General features: G+C 49.0%; 1 protein-coding gene across 3 annotated transcripts in view; it reads right to left on the bottom strand.

The window, feature by feature from the left end:
• ABCC1 (ATP binding cassette subfamily C member 1 (ABCC1 blood group)) overlaps nucleotides 1-15,615 on the bottom strand; it is a 155,605-nt gene that overhangs the window by 60,971 nt on the left and 79,019 nt on the right. For all 3 annotated transcript variants that reach the window (XM_069569837.1, XM_069569838.1, XM_069569839.1), the window contains 4 exons: nucleotides 10,865-11,095; nucleotides 9,485-9,662; nucleotides 8,123-8,284; nucleotides 1,577-1,669 (listed from right to left, as the gene is read on the bottom strand). In XM_069569837.1, coding sequence (XP_069425938.1) covers nucleotides 1,577-1,669; nucleotides 8,123-8,284; nucleotides 9,485-9,662; nucleotides 10,865-11,095 — 664 coding nt within the window. The remainder of the gene's footprint in view (nucleotides 1-1,576; nucleotides 1,670-8,122; nucleotides 8,285-9,484; nucleotides 9,663-10,864; nucleotides 11,096-15,615) is intronic.

The raw sequence follows: 15,615 nt of genomic DNA, 5'->3' as shown, positions 1-15,615 counted from the left end.
CCAGACCAACAGCTCCATCTGTTAAGAATGGGCCTTCCTGAGGGTGGGAAAGCGGGCCTGCAATCCCTGGGAATCCTGACTCTGGACCCTGAGAGCCCTCCAAAGGATTCGTTTTTTCAAGGCAAAAAACTGCTTTGAATCATGTTAGATTTGACATTATTAGCAAAACCTCTTAAAATTAGAAAAGAGGCAAGAAAAACTTTATAGCCATCCAGGGAGGAAGGGGCACATGCCTTACTCTGCTGATCCAAATATGAGAGATACTTTTCCCCCCTCCATTTTCTTATTTTCTTTACTGCTTATCAGCCAGTACATGGTTGTGACAATACTAAAGTATTTCTGTACCTGCCAGCACTGGTTCTGACCACTGGGTACCCGTGCTATAGAGCTGTTAAATATTTTTGATATCACCTAGCCTTTTCCTTAAGCCAGACACTTTTCTAAGCTTCTCACAGGCATTTAGTCCTGCTCACAAGAACCCTATCATTAAGTGCTATGTCCCTCCTGGGTCACAGAACAGGACAGTTTAAGCAACACGAGGTCAAGGACAGAGACGGAAACTGCTTCAGAGGTGGACCATTCAAGGGAAGAAGATGAAAGGCCATCATCATCCCCCTACCCCCCCAAACCTCATCCCACCAGGCCCACGTTCTGGAACCTGTCTCTCCTACAGCATCATCAGTGCGGCCAAGCTCTCTCATTTGAAATTCCACAGGCATATCATAAATAACCATCAATGGGGAAGCAAAAAAAAAAAAAAAAAAAAAAAGAACTCCAGCCCACCTCTGTTATGGACCATTAGACATGAGCTCAAGAGAATGAAGTCAGACCACATGGCATGCCACAGAAAGATCCCCCAGGCATGGTATCAAACGACAAAATCATGCTGCCAAAAGGGCCTGTGTGTGTTAAAATATATATGGCGATAGCACCACAATGCACACAATTATACACACCAAGCCTAACTAGACAGGGAGTCTGATCTCTACATAACCACACAGAAAGTTCTAGAAGGATTTTCTTCGGTGTGTTCACTGTGGTTGAAAGGACAGGGAAGGGGACAGGCCCTACACTTTTGCATTATTTGAACTTTTAAAATATAATGAGAAGACATTCACTCTGTTACTTGACTATTTGAAAACTTAAAAAATACTAAGTAGCTGTGACCAGCATAAGGTGATGGGGGAAAAAAGCAAGGGGTGGTTTTTGCTCAGCTCTGGACAATGCATACCCACATAAAGGAATAGAACCCATGGAAAATGAGGAGTCTCCCAGAGGTCCACAGATGCGGCTTCACACACTGGCCCACGAGGTCTAAATATTTCAGCAGCTCTCAACCTTGGCGGCCCAATGGGAAGCTTTAAAAACCCGATGCCCAGGCCCCACCCATATCAGGTGGCTCAGAATTCCTGGAATGGGGCGTGGGGACCAGCATTTATGAAAGCGCCCCAGAGGATTCCCACAGGCAGGCAAGGCTGAGGCCCCCATGGCCTTTGCAGAAGGAAGTCAGCCAACACTTCAGCGGAAAGGCCTCGGGCAGGGGCCCGGCCCGGAGTCCACGGAGACACCCCCTTACCTGGTAGGTCTTGGTCTTCATGGCCATCACAGCATTGAGGGGGACCATGAGGACCATCACGGCCACCCCTGCCAGGACGGAGGGGCCCAGGTTCTACGGGAGGAACGAGAACAAAGCCTCAGCACAGGGCCTCCACGGGCTGAGCCACCCCATGCAGTTCTTTCACTTCTCAGACTGATCCCAGAGCAGCCCTCAGGGCCCCACAAACCCTGTAAGAATATTAAGGCCACGATCCTCTATCTGAAACCCTTAAGACCAGGTTGGGGCTTTTGCTGTTGTTGCTGTTATTTATTTTTCACTGAAGGATAATTGCTTTACAGTATTGTCTTGGTTTGTACCAACAGGGTGGGTTTTGCAAATGAGAACTGAAAGATTTCAGAAAGGTAATGAGACGTGAAACAGAAAATAGTGAATACACCCACCTGACGGGCTATCTTGCTCAAAGGCCCCTGGCTAGGGTCTGGGTGCTTGGGTTTGGAGAGAGCTCCCAAAATTGTCAGAACTGATGTAAGACTGACTCACTGTGCCTAAACGGTACAAACAATATGGCTTCTGCTGATTAAGCCTTTTCCCCCGTGGGGTCTGGAACTTTGGTCTGTGCCAGGTAGAGGCTACCGGTGTGATCAGCCCCCAGTGAAAACCCTGGACTCGGGGGTCTCTCGAGAGCTTCCCTGGCTGGTAACGCTTCATACATGCTGTCACAATCGTCCAAACTGGGGAATTAAGTACCTCTTGTGTGACCTCTTGTGTGAACTAAAATGGACTGGAATGGGTGAATTTAACTCAGATGACCATTGTATCTACTACTGTGGGCAGGAATCCCTCAGAAGAAATGGAGTAGCCATCATGGTCAATAAAAGAGTCCGAAATGCAGTACTTGGATGCAATCTCAAAAACGACACAATGTCTCTGTTCATTTCCAAGGCAAACCATTTAATATCACGGTAATCCAAGTCTATGCCCCAACCAGTAACGCTGAAGAAGCTGAAGTTGAACAGTTCTATGAAGATCTACAAGACCTTTTAGAACTACCACCCAAAAAAGATGTCCTTTTCATTATAGGGGATTAGAATGTAAAAGTAGGAAGTTAAGAAACACCTGGAGTAACAGGCAAATTTGGCCTTGGAATGCGGAATGAAGCAGGGCAAAGACTAATAGAGTTTTGCCAAGAAAATGCACTGGTCATAGCAAACACCCTCTTCCAACAACACAAGAGAAGACTCTACACCTGGACATCACCAGATGGCCAACACCGAAATTAGATTGATTATATTCTTTGCAGCCAAAGATGGAGAAGGTCTATACAGTCAACAAAAACAAGACCAGGAGCTGACTGTGGCTCAGATCATGGACTCCTTATTACCAAATTCAGACTCAAATTGAAGAAAGTAGGGAAAACCGCTAGACCATTCAGGTATGACCTAAATCAAATCCCTTATGATTATACAGTGGAAGTGAGAAATAGATTTAAGGGCCTAGATCTGATAGATACAGTGCCTGATGAACTGTGGAATGAGATTTGTGACATTGTACAGGAGACAGGGATCAAGACCATCCCCATGGAAAAGAAATGCAAAAAAGAAAAATGGCTGTCTAGGGAGGCCTTACAAATAGCTGTGAAAAGAAGAGAGGCGAAAAGCAAAGGAGAAAAGGAAAGATATAAGCATTTGAATGCAGAATTTCAAAGAATAGCAAGGAGAGATAAGAAAGCCTTCCTCAGTGATCAATGCAAAGAAATAGAGGAAAACAACAGAATGAGTAAGACTAGAGATCTCTTCAAGAAAATTAGAGATACCAAGGGAACATTTCATGCAAAGATGGGCACAGTAAAGGACAGAAATGGTATGGATCTAACAGAAGCAGAAGATATTAAGAAGAGGTGGCAAGAATACACTGAAGAACTGTACAAAAAAGATCTTCACGACCCAGATAATCACGATGGTGTGATCACTCATCTAGAGCCAGACATCCTGGAATGTGAAGTCAAGTGGGCCTTAGAAAGCATCACTACGATCAAAGCTAGTGGAGGTGATGGAATTCCAGTTGAGCTATTTCAAATCCTGAAAGATGATGCTGTGAAAGTGCTGCACTCAATATGCCAGCAAATTTGGAAAACTCAGCAGTGGCCACAGGACTGGAAAAGGGCAGTTTTCATTCCAATCCCAAAGAAACACAATGCCAAAGAATGCTCATACTACCGCACAATTGCACTCATCTCACATGCTAGTAAAGCAATGCTCAAAATTCTCCAAGACAGGCTTCAGCAATACGTGAACCGTGAACTTCCTGATGTTCAAGCTGGTTTAGAAAAGGCAGAGGAACCAGAGATCAAATTGCCAACATCCGTTGGATCATCGAAAAAGCAAGAGAGTTCCAGAAAAACATCTATTTCTGCTTTATTGACTATGCCAAAGCCTTTGACTGTGTGGATCACAAGAAACTGTGGAAAATTCTGAAAGAGATGGGAATACCAGACCACCTGACCTGCCTCTTGAGAAATCTGTATGGAGGTCAGGAAGCAACAGTTAGAACTAGACATGGAACAACAGACTGGTTCCAAATAGGAAAAGGAATACGTCAAGGCTGTATATTGTCACCCTGCTTATTGAACTTCTATGCAGAGTACATCATGAGAAACGCTGGACTGGAAGAAACACAAGCTGGAATCAAGACTGCTGGGAGAAATATCAATAACCTCAGATATGCAGATGACACCACCCTTATGGCAGAAAGTGAAGAGGAACTAAAAAGCCTTTTGATGAACGTGAAAGTGGAGAGTGAAAAAGTTGGCTTAAAGCTCAACATTCAGAAAACGAAGATCATGGCATCCGGTCCCATCACTTCATGGGAAATAGATGGGGAAACAGTGGAAACAGTGTCAGACTTTATTTTTGGGGGCTCCAAAATCACTGCTGATGGTGACTGCAGCCATGAAATTAAAAGACGCTTACTCCTTGGAAGAAAAGTTATGACCAACCTAGATAGTATATTGAAAAGCAGAGACATTACTTTGCCAACTAAGGACTGTCTAGTCAAGGCTATGGTTTTTCCAGTGGTCATGTATGGATGTGAGAGTTGGACTGTGAAGAAGGCTGAGTGCCGAAGAATTGATGCTTTCGAACTGTGGTGGTGCAGAAGACTCTTGCAAGTCTCTTGGACTGCAAGGAGATCCAACCAGTCCATTCTGAAGGAGATCAGCCCTGGGATTTCTTTGGAAGGAATGATGCTAAAGCTGAAACTCCAGTACTTTGGCCACCTCATGAGAAGAGTTGACTCATTGGAAAAGACTCTGATGCTGGGAGGGACTGGGGGCAGCAGGAGAAGGGGACGACCCAGGATGAGATGGCTGGATGGCATCACTGACTCGATGGACGTGAGTCTGAGTGAACTTCAGGAGTTAGTGATGGACAGGGAGGCCTGGCGTGCTGCAATTCATGGGGTCATAAAGAGTTGGACACAACTGAGCGACTGAACTGAACTGAACTGAACTGAACTGTGTGACTCCAGGGTGAGAGGACGCCTGGAAGCTTGTCCCTGATTCCCCTTCAACCTTTGTTAATCTTGCTGTAACCCTAGCAAATCATGAACCTGCTGGAGTCCTGGGACCCCCAACATAGGTGGATATGCCTGTATATTGTACCCCACCATACCCTGGAACAGCACTCCATAAGGAAATGCAATTCTTTTTTTCAGTAGCAAATGGGAAAATTCCCACTGAGAGGGATAATCAAGACGATAAATCACACATCTGCTCAGGTCAGCTCTGGCCACCAAATGAGTTAAAAAAATCTTTCGGTTTTTAGAGCTTTTTGATACGAGGACTTGTAGATAAGAAGCCATAGACTGCTCTGTGGTCCTATTTGCAGATTAAGGAAACTGCACCTCAGAAAGGTTAAGAAATCATGACTGGGGCAAGGTACTGATCAACATTTTTCAACCTGCAAGTTACACACATCAGAAGAGACAGCCTGAGGAGTCTGCCCAGTGTATACGCACTCAGCTGAGATGGACGGTCGGAACTACAGGGTAAGCATGTTAGTCCCTTCCAAGGAGTCACCCTTGGGTGCTCCAGTCCTAGTTACCAAAAAGCTGCTCTACTGCTCCAGCCTACTGCTCTACTGTCACTTTGCCAACAAAAGTCTGTCTAGTCAAAGCTACGGTTTTTCTAGTAGTCATGTATGGATGTGAGAGTAAGACCATAAAGAAGGCTGAGTGCCAAAGAATTGATGATTTCAAACTATGTTGCTGGAGAAGACTCTTCAGAGTCACTTGGACAGCAAGGAGATTAAACCAGACAATTCTAAAGGAAATCAACCCTGAATATTCATTGGAAGGACTGATGCTGAAGCTTAAGTTCCAACACTTTGTTCACCTGATGCAGGGAGGCAATGCATTGGAAAGACCCTGATGCTGGGGAAGATTGAAGGCAGGAGGAGAAGGGGGTGACAGAGGACGAGATGGTTGGATGGCATCACCGACTCAATGCACATGGGTTTGAGCAAGCTCTGGGAGATGGTGAAGGACGGGAGCCAGGCGTGCTGCAGTCCATGGGGTCACAGAGTTGGACACGACTGAGCGACTGAACACCAACTGCTCCAAATGTTTTCTGTCATGGAGCTCTGCTCGGTGACGATTAATCTACCTCTAAGAATGAAGGTGATTCCTACCAATAATCTGAAGTATTCAGAATCAACTCTGAAAGCAAATCATAGTAACTAAAAGACACCAGGCAGATCTCTGTACCACGTACTGCTCAGGGAACACTACCTGCAGCAATTCATTCAACTGTCCTGACATCAATCACTGCAATGACGTTTCCTGACTGTCAACAGTTTACAGGTGAGGACATCAAGACGTAGCGACATTAAGCCATAAGAGCTGCAAGAGGCAGGATCTGAACTGGGGCAGCCCGATTTCAGAGCTGTCTTGTTGCCTGTTATCCTAGGTTCTTGACTGTCAGAGAAAGCGTGGTTTTGGTCTGATAAAGCAGTTCCCAACCAGCGAGGCATATTCCCCCAAGGGACATCTGAAAACATCTGGAGACCTTTTCGCAAGTGGTGGTGGGAGTGTAGGGCTGAAGAGGTGGTATGTGATTGGTGTCTCCTAGGGAGAGGCCAGGGAGGCAACACACAGATCAGCCCCCAACAAAGAAGAATCATCCTGCCCCACGTATCAATAACACTTTCAGCAACTCTCATTTAAAATAAAGCCATTTTCTTAGTGGTCCACAAATCAACCCTGAAGGCAATTCTAAAAGGACTGTTCCACGACAGCACTTTCTGGGGGAAGTAGATGCCCCAAGACACCTGCCAGATGAAGAAGTCCATCTAATTGAAAGGGGGCAAAAATCAGAGGAAGTGGTATTTATCACAGCCTTAAATTTTGGGATAGTCTGGAAGTCCTTGTCATCAGTAGGGAGGAAAGAGAATTCCTGGTGGAAGGAAAGGCATGTGCCAAGGCCCAGAGGTAGAAAGAGTAAGGCCTGGATTAGGCTATGAGCATCTTTGCTCATCATCTTCATACTTTGGGAAGTGCCCTTCCCCATGTGGAAGGGCTGTCAATCACACCCCTTTCACAATGAGAGAGAACATGTGACCCAGGCTGGCCAATCAGAGAATGCTGCCTATTTCACCCTGACATTTTTCCAAGGATGCGACTGGGACTGTGCTGGGCCACAGGCCTCCCTGGGAACCTGACTGAGACAAAGAGGAAAGGAGTTATCTTCTCTTTCGTCTGGCACCAACACCTGTGAATGTGATATAAACCCAAAGCTATGGAAGCCGTGTGAAGAAATCCCACTGAGAATGAAGTCAACTCAGAGAAACACCAAGCTAAGAAATGATGAGGGCATGAGCTTGTGTCCTTCCAGCACTGCTTGAACTCCCAGACCCATCCATCCCTGAAGCCCATCCCCTAGACTCTTCAGTTACCCCACCCATAAAATTCCCTTTACTTCCTTATGTCGCTCTAAAACTCACTTCTACCCCCTGCAACTGAAAGACCAACATAACTTAGGACTCATGAATAAATGAGTTTGCTGACTGTTTGGGAAGACACAGAGGGAGAAATACAATGGATATGTTATAGAGTGGTTAACTGCACTTACTGTCAAGAAGAGACATATGCAAATAAATACCACAGACATACGCAAATAAATACCACATCACCTGAGAGAACATAACCCAACAACTGAAGAAAGGACCAAAATATCCAGGAGCTGGCTGACAAGCCAGAAAATAAAATGTGAATGGCGGCAAGAAACGCCAGCAAGCAAGTTATATGGCAGCCTGGATGGGAGGGGGGTTTAGCGGGAGAATGGATACATGTATACGTATGGCTGAGTCCCTTCGCTATTCACCTGAAACTATCACAACATTGCTCATCAGCTATACCCCAATACAAAATAAAAGTTTGTGTTATTTTTCTTTTAAAGAAATGCCAGTGAGCTACAGAGGTTCTTATCCCTGGCACCCACTCCGTCGCCCCCCACTGCCCACACATGAAGGTCCCTCCCCACACGCCACGGGAATGACGTCAAACACACACCAGCCACAGGAGGTAGAGGGCAAGGATGACTTGCAGAGGGGCTGACCAGATCATGTTAATGTACGTGGCCAGGTCCATGAACCTCTGGGCGTCCACGGACATGAGGTTGACGATCTCCCCGACCGTGGAGGACTTTCTGGCCGCATTGGTGATCACCAGGGCCTGTGGGACAAAGGAGAGGGAAAGAGGGTGGGTGTGGTGGGGGAGAGCCAGGGCCCCCGTCCAGGCCCACGTGGAGCAAGGAGACAGCGCACCAGCAGAGAGGTCGCCGCTTTCTCCTCCCCTGGTGGCTTATCTGCCTTCCCAGCCCGTGTGTCTCGTCGCACAGGCCCCTCTCTTATCGACAGCACCCACTGCCTCCCCCATCCTGAGCTCGTCAGTACAGAAGGGACCTCAGAGGTTGCCTAAACCCGGCTTCATGCACTTGAGTTTGTACATGTACACACACACTCCAGGTAGGCTGTTAGGAGACAATTTCTGACTCCGTAAGACTGGAGGGGGACTATCCGTTGCTAACAAGCCCAGGAGATGCTGACACTGCTGGTCTCCACTCCACCCTGAAGGACCAAAGTCTCAGCCAGGGTCTCTCCTTTGTGACACTACTGACGCCTGAGGTCAGATGATCCTCTGGGGGGCTGTCCTGTGCACTGTAGGACGTTCAGCAACATCCCCAGTCTCCACCCCCCCACCCCCAGTTATGACAACCAGACACTGCCAACATCTCACGGAGGGATAAACTTGCCCTGGCTCTCGATGGCTTCATGCTGTCACCTAGGGAGTTTTAGAAATACTGATGCCTGGCCCCCCACCCCTAACAGAGATTCTGACTTGATTTGGGTCCAGCCTGGTCCTTGGAAGTTTCTGAAGCTCCCTGGATGAGTCTAACATGCAGACACGGCTAAGAGCCAATGATCAAATCCATCTTTCCCTACCAGCTGCCGAAGAGCTTCTTCCTAACCTGTGGGGCCCAGAGGCTAAGAAATGAAGGGGCTGAGGAGGTAATTCAGTTCCCTTAAGGCTGTCTATGCTGACAGTCTCTCATCCAGGGGAGGTACCATCTTCTCGGTTCAAATGGAGAGTCAGAACACGCTCACGTATAGGACATTAACAGTGGGGCGAGGATCTGGATCGTCCCAAGTCAAGAAATGCAATTACCCGCAGTGGACCCAGGCACGGGGGCTCCTGGGCACTGCCCCCCAGACAAGCCTCTAGGAGTAGCTCTGCTAAGCTGTCAAGCCTGATGGTCACCCCCTGCCAACCCACAGCCATTCAGACCACCTTCATGCCGCTGGTCTGCAAGCTGGGCCTGAGAGATGACCTGGCCAAGCCCCCACGAGGGTTCCGCGGGGGGCCGCGCCCCACCTTCCGGTACACGGCCCCGATGACGGCCGTCTTGATGCGCATGCCGCTGACGAAGCAGATGTGGAAGTACTGGTGCAGCACCAGGGTCTGCAGGCAGGCGCTGATGAACAGCAGGGCCGTGTAGAAGTAACCCTGCCATTCCGGGGCCTTCTTGTCGTTCACGAAGTTGATGAGCAACCTGTGCGGCAGCGAGGACAGAAGCCGGCGTGAGAGACCGCGACAGCATGCGCCCACGCGGGGGCAAGCCCTCTGGTGTCGGCAGGTGGCGCTCTCCCGAGCCAGCCGGGCGAGCCGGGCACTCGCGCTTCGGCTTCAAGGATGGGAAGCCCAACCCACACGGGGCTGCAGGGGTGAAGCCCGGGGCTCCTCACACTGACCGCTCTGCCTCAGCAGGCGAAAGCGACCCAGCAGGGAGCACAGGGCGGAGGGAAGGAGGCAAAGAGAACAAAGGAGTGGCCCTCAAGAGACACAGAGAAGCAGAGATGGAGGGAGGGAGGGAAACCTTTCTTGTTTCAGCTCGCAGCTTTCAGACAATCTGACACTCCCTTGAAGGAAAGTTAACAGGGCTCAAAATAGCCTGGAGTGAAAACTCTCCTCTGGGTCCTCCCCACCATTCTATGCAAAACAAAGAACTCTCACCAGAAGGAAAAAATGGACAGTAAGGTTGATTACGCCCAGCTCCCAGCTGGTCCCAGCCTCTGGCTGATCTGAATTCCTTGCCCCAGCCCTTTAAGAGATAACTAATCTGAACAACCTTGGAGAAGAACAGGCCCCTTAAGACAGTGAAGTGAAGTTGCTCAGTCGTGTCTACTCCAGGCAAGAATACTGGAGTGGGTTGCCATTTCCTTCTCCAGGGGATCTTCCCAACCCAGGGATCGAACCCGGGTCTCCTGCATTGCAGGCAGACGCTTTATCCTCTGAGCCACCAGGGGAGAGACAGTAAATTTCCACATATATGCCTATAGAGCCTTACTCTTTTCTTGGGTTAGTACAGCAGCTCACTAACCTGACTGCTGCCCCTTCTCACCTCATTAAAGGTGAGCTGTTCTTGCAAAGTGTCGGTCTCTCTTTTCCTGAACCTCACCTTCTCTAACTCCCTTACCCTACATCCCTGCTGTTGACTTCCAGAGATAAGCCTCCGTCTTCTCCCTTCTGGCTTCAGGGGAGCCTGGTAGATTTCTGTTTCTGACAACCATCGTGGTTTAACAAGCCTTTAAGATGGCTTATTAAAGCAAAGCATCAGGGAAAGCAGGTGAGGATGGGGAGACTTGGCTCTGAGCCCAGGGAACCCTGAGCGTGTGACCCCAGGGGAGGGTGAGGGGTGTCGCCCAAGTGGAAGGTCAAGGACGATGCCCGGCTGGGATGGGGTGGGGGGCTTACTTTAAGATCTCCGGGCCAGCAAACATCATCAGGTCATGCACAGCCTTGAACAAGAAGCTCATGAGGAAGTAGGGCCCAAAGGTCTTGTATAACACCTTGAACAGGGACGGGTCCCGCTCCTTCTGGGGGCACTTGACAATCAGAGCCTCGGCCTCCTCGTTCACATCCACCTTGGAGCTCCCTTTGGACTTGGCGGGGTCCTTGGAGGAGTACACGATCTTCACCGGCTGCCTGGAACACAAGGAGTGAGGGGCGACTGTGGGGTCTGCCAGGGCCTCAGTCCACCAGCCGGGAGAGGACTGGAGAAGCCCACCCCCAAGAGGCCTAGCCCCAGAAAACCAGTCACTGCAGAGAAGCAGCTGAGCATGGCAGTTACGACCGCAGACTCAGGACCCCGGCCAGCTGTGTGACTTCAGGCGAGTGTCTTAACCTCTCCAGCTCTTAGTTTCTTCATCTGTACAATGGGGGGAAAGTAGGACTTGCCTCCCGGAGCTTTAGTGAAAATTCAGTGACTTACTGTAGGTGAAGGGCTCAGAAAAGCGCCAGTCTCAAAATGACCTACAGAATCAACGCAATCTCTATCAGAATCCGAGCGCTCTGTACAAATGAACAAGCGAATCCTAAAATTCATATGGAAGCTCCAGGGATAGAAAAGAGCCAAAACAATCTTCAACAAGAAAAGCAGAGTTGGAGGATTTACATTTTCCAGTTTCGAAACTTACTACCGGACAACCATAATCAAGACAGACACATTGCTGCTGTTTAGTCACTAAGTTATGCCCAATTCTGTTGTGACCCAAGGACTGTAGCCCACCAAGCTCCTCTATCCATGAGATTTCCCAGGCAAGAATACTGGAGTGGGTTGCCATTCCCTTTTCTAGGGGATCTTCCCAAGTCAGGGATCGAACCCACATCTCCTACATTACAAGTGGATTCTTTACTGTCTGAGCCTCCAGGGAAACCCCCAAGACAGGCATGAGGATGGGCATATACAGAGATCAATGCAACCCAATTCAAAATCCAGAAATAAACTTGACTGATTTTTGACAAAGTTGTGAAGACCATTCAACAGGAAAGGAATCGTTTTTTCAACAAATGGTATTGAAAAACTAGATAGCTACAGGCAAAAGAATGAAGTTGGACCCTTACTTCACACCGTATACAAAAATTAATTCAAAATGGATGAAAGACTTAACATAGAACTAAAACTGTAAAACTCTTAGGAGGCAAAAAGGGGGCAAAATCTTTACGACCTTGGATTTAGCAATGGATACTTAAATATGACACCAAAAGGACAAGCAACAAGAGAAAAAAATTAATTGAATTTCATCAAAACCAAAAACTTCTGTGCTTCAAAAGGTGCTACCAAGAAAGTGAAAAGACAACCCATGGAATGGGAGGAAATATTTGCCAATTAAAAACCTGGTAAGAAAAAAGACAACCCAATTTTAAAAAGATGCAAAGAAGACGTGTGAATGGCCTAAGCACATGAAATATTGCTTAACTTCTTTAGGTCATCAGGGAAATGCAAAGCAATACCAGGATGAAACACTGCTTCACACCCACTAGGATTGCTATCATCAAAAAGTCAGATAACAAGGTTTCAGGGATGCTGAGAAATCGAAACTCTCATACACGCCCCTGTGAAGTCCCCTCCCACTCAGAATTGGATATTGGAGAAATGACTTCACAACTTTGTCAAAAAACGGAGAAAGAATTGTCACCTGCAAGATTAGGTTGCAGAAAACATCACGGTTTCTGTCCTGCCCTCTCGTGAATCACTCTCTCTGGGCAAAGCCAACCACGAGGTCATGAGGACACTCAACCAGCCTTCTGGAGAAGACCCCATGGTGTGACTCTGCCAACAGCCAGCACAGTCACGCCCACCATGTGCAACGTGGAAGGAGATCTGTGCCCCCAGCCAAGCCTTCAGATGACTGCAGCCACCACAGACCCTGAGCCAGAACCTCCGACCCAGACCCATCCCAGATTCCTGACCCAGAGACATGGTGTGAGACAGTAAACGTTCACTCTTCCCTAAGCCTGCTACATTTTGGGTGACCTGTTGTGTAGCAATAGGTTCAGTTTACCTCTCCCACAAAATGCAGACAAAGCAACACCCTCAAATGGCCAAACGTGAGCTCCAGCTCCAGCTCCTCCACACACAACCATAAGGTTCACAATTTACAGAATTTGTCCACAGCAGGAGATCACTGAACAGCGTTTAATCACAGGGCACTGTTGCCTCTTCCATCCAAGCCACACCTAACAATCTGGACCAGCTCAAATGCCCTCCTGGAGACCACAGCCTCCCCATCTGCCTTGGTTCCCTCCCCTATCCCTACTCCAAACCATGGGCACTGGTCTGTACGTGCATGCATGCTAAGAAATCTCAGTCGTGTCTGACTCTGTGACCCTGTGGACCACAGCCTGCCAGGATCCACTGTCCATGGGGATTCTCCAGGCAAGAACACTGGAGTGGGTTGCCAACCCCTCCTCCAGTGGATCTTCCTGACCCAGGGATTGAACCTGCGTCTCTTACATCCTCTGCATTGGAAGGCAAGTTCTTTACCACTGGCACCAGCTGGGAAGTGGTAAGAGATCCGGGCACTGGAGTGGGCTCTGTCAAATCCAGATCCTTCCCTTCGATGTTCCTACCCCAGGAAAGGACCAGAAACATGGGAATCCTCCCTGACCCCCTTTCCTCCACGCTCCCAGGTCCAATCAGCTGTGTGTCACGTACGTCCCACTCCTGGAATGTGTGTGCAGTCATCCATCCACACTATCCATCACCACGGCCTCCAACCCACACAAGTGACCATCACCAGGGCCCCCTCCCTGCTCCCCCATTTCCTTCCACTCTTGTTCCTTGACAACCAAGCCCCTGCATGGCAGCCAATGGGATCCTCCTAAAGCGCTTCACTCCCCAACCTCGGCTCCACTGCTGGCTTCCCAACGCGTCTAGACTCAAAAGTAAACTCTGGGTGAAGTTGTAGGATTGCCTGTGGCTGCTGCGACCAGTGAACACAAACGAGTGGACTGAAATAACACAAAGCTCACATCTCATAGCTGCAGAGGTCAGAAGTCTAAGCTGGCCCGCAGGCTTCATGGGAGAATCTCTTCCCACCTTTCCCAGCATCTAGAAGATGCCTGCACACCTGGGCATGGAGGGCCTGCCTCCTCGTCCCGCCAGCAGCTCAGCACTTTCCCTCTCTGACTTCCTGTCTCCTCCTTATAAGGACCTTCATGATGATTACATCAGGCCCACCCAAAAAACCCAGCATAGTCACCTTTCTCAGAATCCTGAACTTAATCACATTTGCAAAGGGACTCTGCCAGTTCCCCAGGTGGCACAGTGGTAAGGAACCTGCCTGCCAATGCAGGAGACACCAGAGGCGCAGGTTTGATCCCTGGCTTGGGAAGATCCCCTGGAGAAGGGAGTGACAACCTGCTCCAGTATTCTTGCCTGAGAAATCCCATGGACAGAGGAGTCCTCCGGGCTACAGTCCATGGGATGACAAAGAGTTGGACATGACAGAGCACACCCTGAGCTGAGCTTTGCCATGTAACGTATACACAGTTTCTGGAGATCATGATGTGGATATACTTTATTTTTGGGGGGTGGGGGGTGGGGAGGACATTCTACCAACCACAGAGGATTATTGCTATTTCTTGTATTGTCAGTGAAAGCTCTTTCCCTGCTCATTTCACTGACTTGCCCTGAAGCTGGGATCCTGGCGGGGATTTTTAGTGTGATTTCATTCTGCACACACATGCCCTCTTGGAAAGGAGGACAACAAGGCAGGGCAGGGGGACAGGAAGTGGCTCCGTTCCCCACACCCGCCATTCATTCTCTGCACCACGTCCTAAGCTGGGCCCTGGCGCTGACACAGGATCGTTTCTGGCGGGCCAGGAGACAGGCGGCCAAAGGGCCTGGGGGAAGGTCTCGGATGGGCAGAGAGGAGGAAGGCTTAGGCCTGGGTGGAAGGAGCAGAGGGAGGGACCAGCTATGGCGAGTTAGGAGAGAAAAAGACATCCAGTGAACAAGAGGCTTCCAAGGGAAGCAGGCGCTCTTGGAGGGAGGAAGAAAGCTGGGCATCTGGATGGTCTGGCCGGGAATGGAAGGAAAGTTGGAGAGGGAAGGTCTGAGTCAGGAGAAAACTGCCCAGGACAGGGGAACAGGAAGGGTGGGGAAGCTGGAAGCTGGGAAGAAAAAGGAACTTGCCCATCGTGCTCTCCTCCACGAAGGCCCTGCTTGGGGTTGAGCCATGGGGAGAGCCCCGCCATCAAGCAGCCCTGTGAGAGAATCTGATCAGTCTGTGTGAGGGGCAGGTATATCATGGAGGCTTCCTGGAGGAGGTGACATCAAAGCTGAAACCTGCAGGATGAGGGAGCGAGTCCACTCGGTGAGAGAAAGGGCACTCTAGGCAGGGGGAACCAGATCAGCATGGCCTGGGACTGAGGGATTCTGAAAAGAGGTGAGGCAGCCACTCCAAGAACCTCAAGGAACCAGAGCAGACTGGGCAGGGAGTGAACCAACCAGAGGCCCACAAGGAGCTCCCACAGGCTGTGCTTGTCATTTGTTATTAAAAATAAATAAGATCTCTAACGTTATGGCCAAAGGCAAAAATCTCAAACTGAAAAAGGTCATAGCTCAATCAATTTTATGGATGTACTCTGAGCATGGTCTTTGATCCGTAATATCCAGTATAATACAGAAGGGCAGAGAATGAACTTAACACCCTTAACGC

Source organism: Ovis canadensis, chromosome 24 (genome assembly GCF_042477335.2).
Source record: "Ovis canadensis isolate MfBH-ARS-UI-01 breed Bighorn chromosome 24, ARS-UI_OviCan_v2, whole genome shotgun sequence".
Taxonomy (NCBI): Eukaryota; Metazoa; Chordata; class Mammalia; order Artiodactyla; family Bovidae; genus Ovis; species Ovis canadensis.
The sequence above is the reverse complement of the archived record's forward strand: the minus strand, read 5'-3'. Positions and strand labels throughout refer to the sequence as shown.